The 17,965-nt window shown below is 40.1% G+C and overlaps 1 protein-coding gene across 1 annotated transcript in view; it reads left to right on the top strand.

Annotated features, from left to right (window-relative positions):
- Nucleotides 1–12,664, top strand: part of LOC149179192 (histone chaperone ASF1B-like) — a 76,846-nt gene extending 64,182 nt beyond the window's left edge. The window contains exons 2-3 of the mRNA XM_089420558.1: nt 11,659–11,774; nt 11,918–12,664. Of these exons, the coding sequence (XP_089276684.1) occupies nt 11,659–11,774; nt 11,918–12,235 (434 nt within the window). The 3' untranslated portion in view covers nt 12,236–12,664. The remainder of the gene's footprint in view (nt 1–11,658; nt 11,775–11,917) is intronic.
- The last annotated feature ends 5,301 nt before the right edge of the window (nt 12,665–17,965 follow it).

The raw sequence follows: 17,965 nt of genomic DNA, 5'->3' as shown, positions 1-17,965 counted from the left end.
CTTATTGTAGGAAGAAATCGACCTCTAAAATGCCTTAGAAATTCAACCCCTCTGCAATAAATTTGGCCTCTTTATCACTGTTGTATGGCCCTGTTCTAGCTTTGTACGACACCCTTTTCTGCCCACTAACTCGACCTCCTCAAGCCTGTATGGTCTGCACATGTGTGGGCTCAGTTGGTTGCTAAATCAGTCTATCTTCAACAAATAACTTGGCCTTCTTTTTGGTTGTACTTGCTGCCCCCACCTCTCCCCCCCCCCCTCTGCAATAAATTTGGCCTCTTTATCACTGTTGTATGGCCCTGTTCTAGCTTTGTACGACACCCTTTTCTGCCTACTAACTCGACCTCCTCAAGCCTGTATGGTCTGCACATGTGTGGGCTCAGTTGGTTGCTAAATCAGTCTATCTTCAACAAATAACTTGGCCTTCTTTTTGGTTGTACTTGCCGCCCCGCACCCCTCCCCCCCCCCCCCGTCTCCTCCACTTGATTCCTTTCAACCTCCACTTAGGGAAATTCCAACCTCTCTTCAGTCAAGTGGAGCTGCCCTTGAAAAACTTTCTCCCAATCACAAGAATGTGTCTTCGTCCTATCCTTAGGCTCCTTTATAATTTCCAAAGCTAAATCCCTAATCTCCAAATTGATAGAGGGATAGGATATTTTGGAGATTATGGAATTAGCCTTTATAAAGGAGCCTAGGGAGAGGATGAAGACACATTCTTGTTTAGAGTGATTGAGAGAGAGTTTCTCAAGTGCAGCTCAACTTGATTGAAGAGAGGTAGGAATTTTTCTGAGTGGAGGTCGAAAAGAGCCAAGTGGAGGAGAGAGTGAGGGGGCTAGTGATTTCAGTCCATGGAAGGAACGAATCTCCATTTTTTTGAAGGTGAATTGCAAGTACGGAAATCCAGGTTCCTACAGATCCTATCCAAGCAGTCGAGCACAAGCTAAAGGATGTGAAGGCAAGGGGAATTATTTTGGATGGTGTGCAGGATCATGTGATCCCTTACATAACAGGGAAGGACACAACACATAAGATGTGGCTGACCTTGAGTAGTCTATACCAGAGTACAAATGTGAATTGGAAAATGGTGTTGAAAGAGAAGTTGAACAACATTCGTATGAACAGATCAAAGACCGTGGCCTCATATTTCACCAGGATCTAGTAGGATTGTGATGAGCTATCAATTGTGGGAGAAGCGTTGAGTGATTCAGAGCTAGTGAAGGTAGCTCTGAAGGGTTGCATTAAGCAATGTACCAACTTTGTGGAGGGGATACTTGCTAGACAATACCTTCTTGATTGGGGCTGGTTATGGGATGACTTGCTCTAGAAAGAAAACTGGGGAGAGCTTAGTAACTGGTGGACAATATAGAAGTGGAGTTGGGGATGAGGAACTTCCTCTTACTGTGCAAGCTAAGAAGGAGAAGGGGAAGTCCAAGCAGAACTGCGGTGGAGGAGGACCTTCGTAAGGAAAGGAGGACATGAGCAAAGTCAAGTGCTTTGCATGTCACCAGTTCGGTCATTATGCCGGACAATGTCCAAACAAGAAGGGCAAAGGGAAGACATCTACGGAAATCCAGGTTCCTACAGACCCTATCCAAGCAGTCGAGCACAAGCTAAAGGATGTGAAGGCAAGGGGAATTATTTTGGATGGTGTGCAGGATCACGTAATCCCTTACATAACAGGGAAGGACACAACACATAAGATGTGGCTGACCTTGACTAGTCTATACCAGAGTACAAATGTGAATTAGAAAATGGTGTTGAAAGAGAAGTTGAAGTTTGAACAACATTCATATGAACAGATCAAAGACCGTGGCCTCATATCTCACTAGGATCTAGTAGGATTGTGATGAGCTATCAATTGTGGGAGAAGCTTTGAGTGATTCAGAGCTAGTGAAGGTAGCTCTGAAGGGTTGCATTAAGCAGTGGACCAACTTTGTGGAGGGGATACTTGCTAGACAATACCTTCTTTATTGGGGCCGGTTATGGGATGACTTCATCTAGAAAGAAAACTTGGAGAGCTTAGGAATTGGTGGACAATATAGAAGTGGAGGTGGGGATGAGGAACTTCCTCTTACTGTGCAAGCTAAGAAGGACAAGGGGAAGTCCAAGCAGAACTACGGTGGAGGAGGATCTTCATAAGGAAAGGAGGACATGATCAAAGTCAAGTGCTTTGCATGTCACCAGTTCGGTCATTATGCCAGACAATGTCCAAACAAGAAGGGCAAAGGGAAGACATATACGACAACCACAACATAGATGGATGAGTTGGCTGAGAAGTTCAAGAAAAACTTTTCCTTGTTGTCATGTTTTTTTGGCACCATTATGAGAGGAGTGTGGTTTGTGGACAATGGAGCATCTCATCACATGATGGGATCTTGGGATATCTTCACCAATATGGCCAAGGAGCCTAGAGATTTATATGTGGAGCTTGGTGACAACACTAGGTATGCAGTAGAGGGCATTGACAACTTATAGTTTTAAATGGACTCGGGGAGTATCATAGAGGTGAAGGAAGTGATGTTTGTGCCAGGGTTGGAGAAGAATCTCCTTTAGTTTCTGTGACGGAGGATAGAGGACTAGAGTTCAACTTCATGAGAGGTGAAGTATCTGTTAGGATGAAAGGGGTTGATCCTAGCATGAGATGAGTCATAGGGAGTAAGGAGAACAACCTATACTTGTTGAGAGTTCAAAGTTCTTGTGGAGAACCAGGTTGGGAAGAAGATTAAGGTATTGAGATTTGATAATGCGGGTGAGTATACCTCCAGTGAGTTTCAGGATTTCTACAGAGCGGTAGGGATCAAGAAGGAAATCACAATGCCTTACAACCCTCAACAAAATGGTGTTGCAAAAAAGAAGAACAAGATTATAGTGGGAGTAACAAAGGCAGTAATCTATGATCAAGACTTGCCTATGTTTTTGTGGGCAGAGGCCTGCAATACCTCTGTTTACTTGCGGAACAAGAATCCTTGCAAAGTATTGGAGGAAAAGACTCTTGGGAAGATGATTACAGGAGAGAGATCGAAGATGAATCATCTGAGCATCTTCGACAGTCCAATTTATGCCCACATACCTATAGAAGAGGACTGAGCTGGAGCCCTCATTAGAGAAGGGCATTTTTGTGGGCTACAATGCGGTCTCAAAGGCCTACAGGGTCCACATTACAGGATAGAGGAGGGCCATTATTAGTCGAGATGACAAATTCGAGGAGGGTAGGACCTTTAGGAGTTCTCATGACAGAGCTAGCAAGGGTAGATGGTCAGGAGCAAGAGGCTCCTTAGGTTGAGCAGGGACCAACAGTAGGGACACAACCTATAGATTAGAGGAGCGATAGGTTTCTGTGAGATCTACCAAGAGAAGGTTGAGATGGGCCAAATAGACCTTGAGGGATGTGGAGGAGCATGTGGAGGCTCCTAGATGGACTTTTAGGGAAAGTAAACCACCTGCTATATTTTCCAACTATTTTGTTAAAATTGGCAACTAGGGCCAAACTCCATGTGGGTCATCTTATTAATGGACATTGATATTTTTCTTGGATCCCTCTCATCGAGAGGTGTAGGATTGATCTAAAGATCATCCGATTTCGATAAGTATTCATGAAGATATGAATTTATTTGTGTTATTGGATAATTCGTCAAGGTCGGCCAGCAACCAAATAAACCCCACTTGTGCTCAACATTTTAGTATAAATAGAGGTGGCCTTCAAGTCATTTCAACACACTTGGGATCTCTTCCTCTCTACTTGTCTTTGGGTTTTAGTAGGAGGAGAGATCCTAAGGGATAACGCTGCCCTAATCCAGAGGGTAGAAGCCGGAATTGCCGGGAATTGTTGGGAACTGTCGGAACTACTGGGAACAGCCAAAACAACTGTAACTGCTGGAACTGCCAGCACTATCGGGAACTGTTGGGAATTATCGGGAACTGTCGGAACTACCGTGAACAGCCAGAACAACCGGAACTGCCGAAACTGCTGGGAACTGCTAGAACTGTCGGGAACTGCCGGGAACTGTCGGAGCACCTATCTCCGAAGGAGAGCAGCGTGCAAGGGACAACTAACTAACATTGGGACAATTGTATGGTACTTAGCGGCAAATACACCAAGCATGCAATGTTACAGCTAGCATGCAAGAGACAGCTAGCATGCAAAAGACAACAAGCATGCTAGCGACAACAAGCAAGCTAGGGAAAACAAGCAAGCAAGATGCAACCAACACGTAAGTCAGTAAGGCAACATGGTGCAGCAATGGCACATAATGCAGTACAGTGATGGGTACAGTCATGATTAATGAAGCATGATGAGATGCAACATAGTGATGATGGGTGCAGCATGGTGAGGTGCATCATGATGACGAAATGCAGCTCAACGATAGGTGAAGGAGTCACCTTGGAGAATCAGTTGAGGCAGCATGTCTTCAACTGATCTCATGTATCATCTTCTTAGAGATGATCTATGCTCTTATCTAGATAAATCAAAGTGTTGACTTTTGTTGTAAACGTACTATCTCTCTCTCTCTCTGCTGAACTATTGAAGAACATATAAGAAGAATTGATCAAGGGTTTACCCACTTTGGGGTTTGTCCATGGCTATCGCCACATCTTGTGTCCTCTTGTCTTGGCTTGTCTTCTGCGATTTATGTTTATGTTCTATCTGCAATTTACTTTAATGTTGATGTGATTGCTAATCTGGAAAAGATATTGAGCTAACTGTGAAAATTGAAATAAATTGCTCTAAGCATAGAACATACCTAAAATTTAACATATTTAGCCTTGATGAGTAGCATCAGTGAGCCTGAGCCTTCTCCTTTTGAGGAGGCAGTAGATCAATAGGTTTGGAGGGATTCCATGGTGGTATAGCTCCATCATGAGGAATGATGTGTGGGACATAGTGCTGAGGCTTGAGGGGAAGTCAATGGTCACTTTTCGATTGATCTACAACATCAAGCATTGAGAAGCACAAAGCGAGGTTTGTGGTGAGACTCGAGAGGCTTCTCTCAAAAGGAGGGAGTGGACTATGAGGAGACATTTGCTCCTATCGGCAAATATGCATCTATTAGGTTGGTCATTTCTATTACCTCAGAGATCGAGTGGAGGATTCATTAGATGGATGTGAAGACTGCCTTCCTTAATGGGGTGATTGAGGAAGGTGTATATTGAGTAGCCTCAGGACTTTGAGGTACATTAGAGGGAGCCTCATGTATGCAGGTTGAAGAAGACCCTTTATGGGTCGAAGCTAGCTCCACACGCATGTTATGCCAGGATTGATGGAATCTTATTGGTTTGTGCTTCACCAAGAGTGAGGCAAACTCAAACTTGTACTTTGTATTTGTTGAGGTGAGCTACTTATCTTGGTGCTGTATGTTGTTGATTTCTTCTTGACAAGATTAGAGAAGCTCATAGGGATGTGCAAGGAGGAACTTGCTTTTGAGTTTGAGATTTGATGCACTACTTTTTGGGATTGGAGGTGTGGTAGCAACCAAGAGAGATTTTCCTTGGGTAGGGCAAGTATGTAGTGGAGGTTCTGAGGAGATTTAGGATGGAGGATTGTAGGTCTATGTCTACACCTATGTTCACCAACTTGAAGAAGCTGAGCACTTCTAAGAGTGAGTTGGTGGATCCCACATTGTATAGGTAGCTGATAGGTTCTTTTGATGTATCCGGTCAATACTAGGTTGAATATCTGTTTTGTTGTGAATATACTTAGCCAGTTCATGGTGTAGTTGAGGAGGGTTCATTGGGTGGCAACAAAGCATGTGCTCAGGTACTTGAGAGGTACAGTGGAGTATCGATTGAGGTATATCAGAGTTGGTGGAGTGTAATTTCAGGGCTACATAGATTCAGATTGGGCAGGGAGTGCAAGGAGGAGGAAGAGGACATTTGGATGTTGTTTGAGCTTGGGATTAGCTATGATCTCATGGTTCAACAAGAAGCAACACACAATGGTACTTAGCTTTGTAGAGGCTGAGTACATGGTAGCGAGTCTGGTGAGTTGCGAGGCCATATGGCTCTGCAAGATGCTCTCAGGGTTATTTGGCCTTGAGATGGGCCCATGATGAATTGTGATAATCAGAGTTGCACTAAGCTCTTTGGAAATCCAATGTTTCATGATAGGTCCAAACATATAAATATCAAGTATCACTTCATCAAAGAGATGGTCTAGTGAGGTGTTGTGAGATTGCACTACATTTCCATAGGGGAGCAGGTTGCAGACATTCTCACCAAGCTTCTAGTGAAGTTTGTGTTTTACGAGGAAAAGTTGGGGGTGGTTGTTAAGTTATGGTATGTTCTATGCTTATAACAGTTTACTTCTTTTTCTTATTATATTCCACCGATTAGCAATCACATGTACATAAAGTAAAGTGCAGATAGAACATTAAACGATCGACAGAAAACAAGCCAAGATAAGAGACACAAGATGTGGCGGCTAGCTAGGGACAAACCCCACAATGTGTGGGGAAACCCTTTGATCAAATCTTCTTTTATCTTCAATAATTCAGCAGAGAGAAATAGTACAATAAATCTGATTCATATTAGCAGTAGCAAACCCTAGATCAGTAGCATCAGCATTAGCGGCTTCATTATCAAACTAGGGCAGACCATATCTCACAAACCGACAGTCGGATTGACTTCATTCCACCACCAAAAGTTTCGGCTTCCAGAGGAGGTTCAGATGAACCTACAACGCAGTTCAGATGAGGAGATCTTCTAGGCCACGCAAGTCAATCTTTACTTCTGCAGTTGCAGCTTCAGTTTCAGCAGTTTCCGGCTTCAAACTAGGGCAGTCGATATTTTGCAAACCGTTCGTCGGATTGACTTCATTCCACCACCAAAAGTTGCGGCTTTCAAAGGAGGTTCAGATGAACCTACAGCGCAGTTCCAAAGAGGATATCTTCTAGGCCACGCAAGTCAATCTTTACTTCTGCAGTTGTAGCTTCAGTTTCAGCAGTTTCCGGCTTCAAACTAGGGCAGTCGATATCTTGCAAACCGTTCGTCGGATTGACTTCATTCCACCACCAAAAGTTGCGGCTTTCAAAGGAGGTTCAGATGAACCTACAACGCAGTTCCAAAGAGGAGATCTTCTAGGCCACGCAAGTCAATCTTTACTTCTGCAGTTGCAGCTTCAGTTTCAGCAGTTTCCGGCTTCAAACTAGGGCAGTCGATATCTTGCAAACCGTTCGTCGGATTGACTTCATTCCACCACCAAAAGTTGCGGCTTTCAAAGGAGGTTCAGATGAACCTACAATGCAGTTCCAAAGAGGAGATCTTCTAGGCCACGCAAGTCAATCTTTACTTCTGTAGTTGCAGCTTCAGTTTCAACAGTTTCCGGCTTCACATGTGTGAGAGAGAGAGACCCATTTCAGCGCAGTAGAGAAGAGACTCATATCTGCGCAGTAGAGAGAGAGAGATGTGATGAGATGAGTGAGTCTAAATGAGGAAAAGTCCTCTTATATTTATACACAACGTTGGAGGGTGAATAGATGCGACTGTTGGGCTTCTGAGCCTACATGAGTTGTAGGTCGGCTTGATAATAATTCCATAATCAAAATAAATTCATATCTCCATGAATACTTATCGGAATTGGATGATCTTTATATCAATCCTACACCTCTCGACGAGAGGAATCTAATAAAAATATTATTAGCCATGAATAAGATGACCCACATGAAGTTTTGCCCTGGTTGCCAATTTTAACAGTGGTGTAAAATCTCTTCCTTGCTAGGAGGGAGTGTTGATGTCTTATAGCTACGAAAGGTCTTCCACATAGGCTAGATGTCTTGGCAAGTGGAAGAAATGTCCTCTTTAGGTGGTTGCTCATGAGGAGCAACTAATATGATTTCCTTCCTAAGTTTTACTCAAGGAAAAACACATTGATTAATTTAAGTGATTAATGTAGACTTGGGAAAATGTTTTATTTAAGGATAAATAATTAATTATTTAAGTGACTTAGATTGTGTAAATTGCTGAGATAAAATAGATATGATATGGTATTAGTGGTAGATGGGCTAGGATTAAATTCTAGTTCTCGTAGATCAACAGTGAAGATTAGATCTAAATCACTTAAATAATTAATTATTTATTCCTATACAAAGCATTAGTCCAAGTCTACATTAATCACTTAAATAAATCAATGTTCTTTTCCCAAGTAAAATTTAGGAAGGAAATCATGTTAGTTGCTCCTTATGAACAACCACCTAAAGAGGACATCTCTTCCACATGTTAAGACACCAAGCCTATGTGGAAGACCTTCCGTAGCGATAAAACATCAACAAGACATTGCTTCTAGAACAATTTGAAGGACATATCATTGTCCAAGTTTTTCCTCATGGACACCATCATTTGGCCCATGGTATTTTATGGTATAGAGGTTTGGGGCCCCAATTTATTGGAATCTCACTAGGACAAGATGGAGAGAGTTCAATCCCTCCTTTGATGTATGATCCATTTATTCATGTAGTGCTTGGCGCTCACCCTTGTCAACTAGAGATCGCGTGTTTAGCTTGGTCTTGCTTCTACGTTGTGTTTGTAGTTTTGTTGTCTTGGCTAAGATTTCTATCCTTTCATTGCTTATTATTCTTCGGAGACCATCACTTTTACTAGCTCGGAGCATGCTTACTATTGGTTTTCATGGGTCTTCCTTCTATTTTAGTTAGTTAGTATTTTGATAGACCATTTTCCCTTGTTTAAATTATCTTTAAATGCACTTGGTCATCTCTTACACTTAAGTCCCAATTGGATTTTTATGTAGAGCACTTCATGGAGTTGAGGGATGACCTCATTATTAAATCTTTGTACAGAATTTCATTGGATATATGCTCTTAGGATTCCCCTAGGAAAGTTTAGGGTAGGCTCACACCAACTATAGGTAGAGGTTAAACCCCAACTCACACAGTTACACCTTCAAGAAGTTGAGACAGAGGAGCATTTCATATTCCAATTTCTCATTCATTATGATATCGAAGGACATTTCTATTGTATGTTTAAAAGAAGAATTCCCTCTCTTGTTTTTTCAGCTACTCAGACTAAAGATGCTTGGCCTTGTTCACGAGGGAGGTCCTTGACCATAGATCCCAATCTCTTTGGCCACTCCTCAACTCATAGACCACTAGGATGATCACATCTTTCTTACAAATGCTCCTGTTTGATAGGAACACCAAGAAATGAGGCAATAGCAGTACCATTTTTAAGTTCATATCCATGAGACCTTGGGGTGTCTGTACGCCCTCCAGCAGGGGTTGTTCTACTTTTTTGACAATCCTATGGAGGTATCATCTTAGATCGTGGGATAGTTCACACCACACCAATAGGAAGGGGATTCCCTCAACATCTTGGCAGTGGGTTGTCTCTTCCAGGAAGCAAGACATTATACAAATCAGTTCTTTTAGTTATTGATCTATTCAGAGCTTCCTCTCCACAATGTTGGATGTTCGGAGGGTTACCTGCTCTAGTAGAACCCGATACCAATTCTCTTGTACCCTCATATAGGACATTATTTTAGATTTCGGGGGTTTTGAGTGGTCAACAATTTTTGCACACTTGTATTTTGGACATATGTTTTTTTTTCTTATTCTTAGATCTTGGAGAGCAGATATGTTTTTTTCCCTTTTCTCTGTTGCTTTATATAGGATTGGCTTGTGCGCTCCAACATTATATTCATACTATTGTACCTAGCAATCCAATTGACATACTTTTGTTGTCATGTGCTGGATATTAAAACAATTTTCTTATCTTATCTAGAGCATTTGTTGAACCATGGTCCTTCATCAAAAGTTATTTCCATCTCAGCCACAAACTGAGAAGGTGAGGAGGAAATACTCCTTAGGAGTGCTAAGTGATAGCTACCCCGAAGCTTCCAATTTTCCATAATCCGAATCCTGTTTTTTTTTTCAAGTGGCCACATTTGTAATAATTTGCATATGAAATCCCTTACTCCAAGTTTGATTAGTGCTCTAATCATCCAATGATCCTAGTAGGGTCAATATTAGTCAAAGGTTCCAAAACCACTCTTCTCCAAGCACCCTCTTTTTGGCATTGTTGAGCTTACATCCCTCTATGCCTAAGGTAAGCCATTAGATCCTTTTGAGAGGGTAGACCAGCACATCTAGACACCACTTCCTTGAAACTTGAAAGTCTTCAGATTCAAACACATGGGCTCTTCACCTCAATCCACTTACTTACCTTTCTCTCCACATACAATCATATATCACAAGTTACTTTCCTTCTAGGTCATGGGTCTCATGTCGCCACATTGGACACACAATCAAACAAGTGACACAATGCTCTCCTTTTAGGTCATGTGTCCCATGTTCCCGCATTGGACACCTAGACACTCAGGAGACTTGGGACCTAAGTTTTGAACACTCACAGCAACCCATGCTGATTAAGACATGTATTATATGCATTCACATGTGTCTTGGTGTTGACCAATGGCTAATGTCTCATGTTGGTATTGGTCAATTGTTTTCAAAGAATCAATACTTGGATTTTATGCACTGGCCTGAGAGCTGATCATTTTTGATGATGGTGATCCGTTGAGGGGTCATCTGCCACACCAACAGATGCACCAGTTGGACGAAATATTTTGGGGGAGGGAGGAGAGCACAATGTTAGTGTTAGTGGTGGTAATATTGGTGATTTTGATTATGAGATCCAAGAGGACAAGTTATGAGATTCTTCTACCCTAATTTGTATTTTCCATTGGCATTCCCGTCTATCATATTACCTATGCAATATATTGTGATGACATTAAACAAGAAAACTACAATTCTTGGTTCTATATGCTTGATATATGCTGTATTCTTAGGTGGTTGATGCATTATAGTTCTATGTTATATATGTTCAAAAGATTTACATCTTTATGTCTGTATTTTATTTTTGCCATATATATATGCATATTTCTTTACTTGCCCCACTTGCCCCATTTCTGGGGGTCTGCATGTCCATGTCAGACATCCATGTCCCAGTGTCATGTGAGTTATATGCATATTCAGATTATTGTTTTTGTCCAAATATTGTGAATTATAGGCCTTCATGAAATTATTTGGGTTTGTGAATTCACAATGTCTTGCAACATGGTAATGATAAGTGCTAAAACAAAAAACCAACCGTCATAGGAGAAGTGCCATTAGTGAAAAGTGTAAGTATATGAAGCAAAATCACATTTAATTTGAGATCAGCAAGCAAAACACTCGTGTCAATTCCCAAATTTACAAAAGAATTGAGATGAATGATGAAACTTGTTAAATACATATATGAAAATTGTTTTCAGGACAGTAAAAATGAGCTTTTGAAATGAATCATGGAAACAAAGTCCTGAGGTGAAGTTTGACTTAGCAAATTAAAAACAAGTTAGGAGTTTTAATCCTTTCTACCATGTTGCCACTTTGATTTGACTAAACCTTTCCCTTAAAAAAAAGAGGGAGTCTTTTCCTTGGTTCAGCAGGACTTTGAAACACAAAAATATGTGCCATGTATAATTTATGGTTGGGAATTTCAATGTTGTTGATGCTGTACAAATAAACCAAATGCTTCATTGTACAAGAGGAATGCAATAAAAATTGGCACTGAATCTTGATAGATTTGATTGATTGTCTTTAGATAAATTTTAATTTTGCCATTTCAAAGACTTTATGAAGCTCTCTGAACTTTCTCTGGTTGTCCTGACAGACTTGGAGTGGAAGCTGATATACGTGGGATCAGCTGAAGATGAATCTTATGATCAAATGTTGGAGAGTGTACTTGTTGGCCCTGTCAATGTTGGCAACTATCGTTTTGTCTTTCAGGCAAACCTTTCTCGTAATCTTTTTCTCAGAATTAGTATATCTTCTGTGGTTAGGGGATTTTGCTTGGTATCACTTCTTTTCATATCCTCATTCAGTGCTTGTTAACTGAAATGGGGAAATCATGACTTCATGTTTCTGTACAGGCAGATCCACCAGATCCATCAAAGATTCGGGATGAAGACATCATTGGGGTGACTGTGCTGTTGCTTACTTGTTCGTACATGGGACAAGAATTTATTAGGGTTGGGTACTATGTCAACAACGACTATGACGATGAACAGTTGCGAGAGGAGCCCCCACCAAGAGTTCTTATTGATAGAGTTCAAAGGAATATCCTGGCTGACAAGCCGAGGGTTACCAAATTTCCAATTAATTTTCATCCTGCAACAATCGGTCCACCTGACAATCCAGCTCCTCCACCAGATCCCATGGTGGAAATGCAACCTGATGTTCAAAGCTAATCTTAGAGGCATTTTTAAATCGAACAATGTGTTTTCTTGAGTGGGGAATTGGAGATAACCTGCTTCAAGTAATAAATCTTCACCCTGAAACTTCTGTGCCGGCGAGCTCCTTTGTATACAAAATTCCGTTACAAGTGTTTAGAATGGTGGAATACTTACGATTAATTGGAAGTTAATTTTTGCAGATACAGATAACAAGTAGAAGCTGCTGCGATGCTTGCAGGACTTGTATACAACCTTACTAAATTGAGACTAATTTGTCCTCTAAAATTTCTATCAGTATACATTTTTGTAGTGAAAAGTAATTTAAGAGGATTTCTAGGGGTTGAAATTTGAATGTCCTTCAAGATGATAGGTTGCATTGCTATACACTGGTTTGCTTCTTCCTATTTTATAAGTCTCCAAAATTATTGGAAAATTTGAGATTAATTTTGTCAGATAGAGACAGCAAGTAAAAGTAGCTGAAATAAGTACAAGACTTGTATATGACATTGTTGAATATGGACATGCATTTTCACACTTAAAATTTACCTACTCTCTCCAGTTAGAGTTTTGTTAAAAAGAGTTAGGGTCAAACACATCCATATCTCATAGGTTGGGTTGCTTAGATATAGTTAGTAAGAAGAATTGGATGGAAAGCTCATAGCACTAGTTCTGGAACTTCAACGTTAATCTTGCTATTTCATTACGAGTATCAGTTACAGCATTTATTAGAAGTGTTTTATTACATTTCAATGCCTATATTTGCCTTTGTAAATCATTTCTAATCTAAGCCTTCTCGCTCAGGTAAATCAGAGCAAAGGACAGTACCGCAATTACAAAGAATTGTGGCCTACTTTTGTGCAGTTCGGATTTTCAAGCCTACCGCTGTGTGGTCCCTCGTGAAATGTTGGAAATATGTCACTACATAAAACACTACTCTGTTCAAACTCTAGAATGTCATCATGTCTAAAACTATTCTAGAGTCTGGCACACTCCATTATGCATTTTATGTTTATATTTTATAAAGGTTAATATAGAAAGTAAGCTTCTATTTTTTAGGCTTAAAATGGGCAAACATGGCTGTTTTTCATATAGCCTTCCTTTTTTGAGCTCCATAATTAAATCCACATGTTTGTTCAGCATTTATCAGCCTATTTCTCTTTTCTGAACAGCAATTTTTATTTGATAGTTTGCATATTCATAGTGAAGGCTTTGCTTTTTCCGTAGCCTTCCTTTTTAGATTTTTACGTTTCTATTTTCATTGTGGTTGCAGGGAAAATTGTTGTATGCCTAACAGAGAACTTACAAGCTTGGAGGTGGAGAGTAGATTCTCTGTTTATTTTGTTGTTTGAGAAAACAGTTAACCTAGGTTTTCTTTGTCAAGTAGTATTAGCAAGTAGAAGAATAGAGTCAATAAGGAGTAATTATTTCATTTCATTGTAATAATTCAAGAGAGATCCTGGCCTCAGAAATCTGGTAAATTGATGTTCCACTTACGGGTGGAGAAAGCTAATGTGAACAAACACAAAATGAAATGGAGAGACAGAACATTCAAAGTCTATGTAAAAGGGACATTCAACGGAGCCATGTGGATGAAAGATTGAAAGTTTGAATTATTTACCTGAATAAGATGTAATTCCTTACAGTCCTCAACTCAGGCATGTTGTTTAAGTGAATCTTCTCCATCGAATACAGGGATTTCAGACTACACTTGATAGCTCACACTGATTGTTTTCATCTTCTTTTGTGACAAAACTCTAACTGAGTGACAAATCAAGGACCGAGGGTTTGTGGATATGCAGCAAGATTTACAGAGAGAATAATTTTTAACTGGCTTATAACATTTTAGTCACATGTTACTATCCAAAATGGGACAACTGGATATCATACTTTTTTCCATGGAGTCATCATTCAGTCCATATACCAACCGACTACCAGTTCATTATGTACATGTCATGTAGTTGTTAGTCCCAAATACCAACTCATCTTATGCACATATAATATAGTTCTGAGTACTATATACGAACTCATTATATGCATATTAGTGTAGTTCTTGGTTTTTGAGTTGATGAATCTAGGCTTTAAATGAAGGTAAGCTGAAGAACAAATTGCAGTGCCTTTCTTCTTATTTGAATTTCTGCTAGAAATTATATTCAAAATTCATATTCTATTTTGCTATATTCATAAGAAAGTGAGTTTCTCATGATTTCCTTTTTTGTTATGCTTATCAGTTTTATGTTGACAAACTTAACGATAGAGAAAGTTACGAGTTATCCAAGATGCATAAATTGCTATAATATGATACTGTTGTAGATTATTTGATCAGAACACTTCTAGTGCCCTCCAGAAGCTCCAGCATTGTGTGCACTCTCTAATGGGGCTCTGGGTTTGTGCATGCACCCTATCGGGACTCTGGGACTATGTGGCCCCATACAAGGGTCTCAGGACTGCATGCACCCAATACAAGGCCCCCAGAACAACACGTGCCCAATATACAGCCTCTGAGATAGTGCACAGGGCCTTTAGGACTCTGCGTGCCCAAAATCGCTTTCTGCAGATACACCAGCTTGTTTGGAGGCCATACATTACTTAGAGGTGCCTAGCTTGCCTGGAGGCCATGCATCACCTAGAGGTGCACCAGCTTGCCCAGAAAAGTGGTTATGATGCCAACACACCATTTGGAAACTGTTTTGCCTTGGACATAATTGAACTGTTTCAGTTTTCCTAATGTAACTGACCTTGTCCATTATATAAAGGATATCATAGAGGGGTTTGGACAATCTAGACTTTAGTGTGCCTAATATTTTCTCGTTCAAGAGATCTGCTGTGACTGAGATTAGATTTTAATATTCCTTTTGCGTGAATCTATTAAAATTTCATTTTCTATTAATAACATCTGTGTATTTATTTGTGCATCTGTCCACATCACCTATAGGCTGTTAGTTCTTTGACATTCTGTGCCCTAATTTACTCCGGGAATCACATTGGTATCAGAGCTAGAAGTTTCCAGCCTCAACTCTCATGCACAGAAGTTGCACCAACGATCCTCAACATTGTGTTGTAGCAAGCCTGAGATTCACATGCTAGTTTGGGTGTACTTGACATATAGGAATTTAGGCGTGATGCCATCATCCACCTTGAACTACCTCACTGCAGATGGAAGCAACAATACCATAAGAGATGAAGCAGGTATCCCTGTTGTGGAGGCACGAAACATTGTAGATAAAACACTACATAGACCAATGTTATCAGAACCAAACCGATCATCGAACTGAAAAATCTTGTGGACCGGGCACTGGTCGGAACCAGACTGGAACCGGGAAAAAACCGGTTTACCCAAAACACATAAAATATTCATATTTTAAAGGAAAAACAGATATATTCATGTACATCCATATGAATCCAAACCATTTATACACAAATATGCAAAAGTTTTCATTTATATAGCAAGTAATAGTGCATATAACCAAAATAGCACTTGGTGCAAAACGCTGAACCAAAAATGTTACAAACATCAAGAAGCAGGCTCTAAAAGGCCTTTATAGTCCAAAATAACATGCTAGATCATAGTATTATACTACATCCTACAATGCTACAAGCTACAACTATAGCAAATCAATGATCAAATCATCAATCATCATTAGAATCATCATCCTCCTCCTCCACATCCTCATCTAAAGAATGAGTAGCATCCAAGTTTGCAATGTGATTACGACTTGATTGCCCTGGCCTTGAAGCTACTACTGGTGCTTCTAATATATCTGCCTCTGCATCTTGTGGAGGTGGGTCCAAGTCCAACCAAGAAAGGTCTTCATTGTCAAATGTTGCTGGTTGACTCTCCTCCAACCCATTTTGATGTTGGATCAAAGTCACCAAAGACAATGTTGCTTGTTTAAGGAGTTTTATTTGATTGCGCCTCAACCTATGGTTGTACTGAACAAAAACCATGTCATTCAACCGCTTTTGCTCCAAACGGTTCCTCTTCTTAGTGTGTATACGTTCAAACACACTCCAATTCCGTTCACACCCTGAAGCACTACATGTCTGGCCCAAAATTCTAATTGCAGCCCCAACGAAAAAAAAAAAATATTCCACCAGCGGCAAAAACCACTTAAGAAAACCCAAAAATTTCTGGGAAAGAATAAATCTTTGAAGTAGCTCAAAAATATTCCAAACCACCAGCTCTCCAAGACTCCAATCAACTCTTCAAATTTGCAAAAAATCTCCTTCAGAACAACCCTGCAAAAAACTCTCCAAATTCTCTTCACTGAACTTAGCTCAAGAAATGAAAGAGACTCGAATGAATAGTGTGAGTGGAATAGAGGGGGTGGGGGTGTTTAAATAGCTTTAGGGTGTTAGGGGGGTTAGATTAGGTTTAGAATTTAGGAAAAATAATAATAAAAAAAACAAAAAAAATTGATTTTTTGGCTTGCCTTGCTACGCAGCTGTGGGGCTCGCGGGCTGACAAAATTGGTTTGGAACTGGCTCGGACTGGTTCGGTACCGAATCGGTCATTTCTGGTTTAGACTAGTTTTGCCTCCAAACCGGTTGGACCAACGTGTTTTGCTGGAACCAGTTTAGTTCCGATAACACTGACATAGATAAAGTGGAGAAATGAATGACTATTGCATAGACTTGATGAGATCAACCTCGTAAAAATGCACATTATGAAGCACACTGTGATGAAGCAATGTTTGGTGGAATGAATCCATTGAGTAAATGCAACTATTCACATTCCATTGTTTAAAAGAGAAATTGTGCAAAAGCCCTAGATGAATGATTACAACATTTTGAAACATATTTTGTTGTAAATTGACGAATGAAGAGATTGTGTTTTCTACTCAAGTTTTTACGAAACACCTACATGTGGTTTGAATACTTTTATAAATAAAGAAATGCAGAGCATCAATCCATATTCCCATGGGATGATTTCAAGTCAAACTTTAGAACTAAATTTCTACCCAGTGGGACAACTTGATGATGAAAACATATAATGGCAACAATTCTACCAGACGCAGGGCCAATGTATTCTAGACCTCATTGCGGAATACTATTCAATGCCAAGTTAATTGAAGCCCTCAACACTTGAAAATTCTGAAATTCACAGCACACTTGCATTAATATTTGGAAGAAATGGAATTCTCAATCATCAATCCATTGGTAGATGCATATTGATATGCAACAAAGTTGGAAGTGAAAATAACTAAGCAAAAGGTAAACTCTTAAGTCACACACTCAAGCAAAGAAAGGCCATTAGTGTAACCTTGTTGTAGACAAGGGTAAAGGAAAATTCCATTCGAATATGGTGTCATCATCATCAATCATCTTCATTCAAATGAACTTTACAAAGCACATAAGAGAACCATTTTCATGGAAGTTAAAGCAATGTCAAATTTTGAGCCTCCCACATGTCTTGCCATGATATCAAGGAACTATGTCACAACAGTGGTGTAGAGAGTCTAGAACGTTGTGTCCCAATGTATACCACCCTCAAGGCAATGCTTCCTAACAAGGCCAAACTCGTTGTTGATTCACCAAGGGAGGAAGAATAAGAATGATTATTTCATGCCAAGTTATGGGTGAAAGGACAATGCGTGCATGTTAATCTTGACAGTGGCAGCTAGAAGAACATCATCTCTTTGGAAGCAGTGAGAAGATTGAAGCTGAAAATTGTTGATCACCCTCAATCCTATCCTCTTGGATAGATATCGAAGGGTCAAGAAGTGTTTGTCAAGAAGCAATGTGTTG

The sequence above is a fragment of the Pinus tabuliformis genome, chromosome 4_1 (genome assembly GCF_031772625.1).
Source record: "Pinus tabuliformis cultivar Carrire ecotype Pingquan chromosome 4_1, CPIR1, whole genome shotgun sequence".
NCBI classification, from domain to species: domain Eukaryota; kingdom Viridiplantae; phylum Streptophyta; class Pinopsida; order Pinales; family Pinaceae; genus Pinus; species Pinus tabuliformis.
The sequence above is the reverse complement of the archived record's forward strand: the minus strand, read 5'-3'. Positions and strand labels throughout refer to the sequence as shown.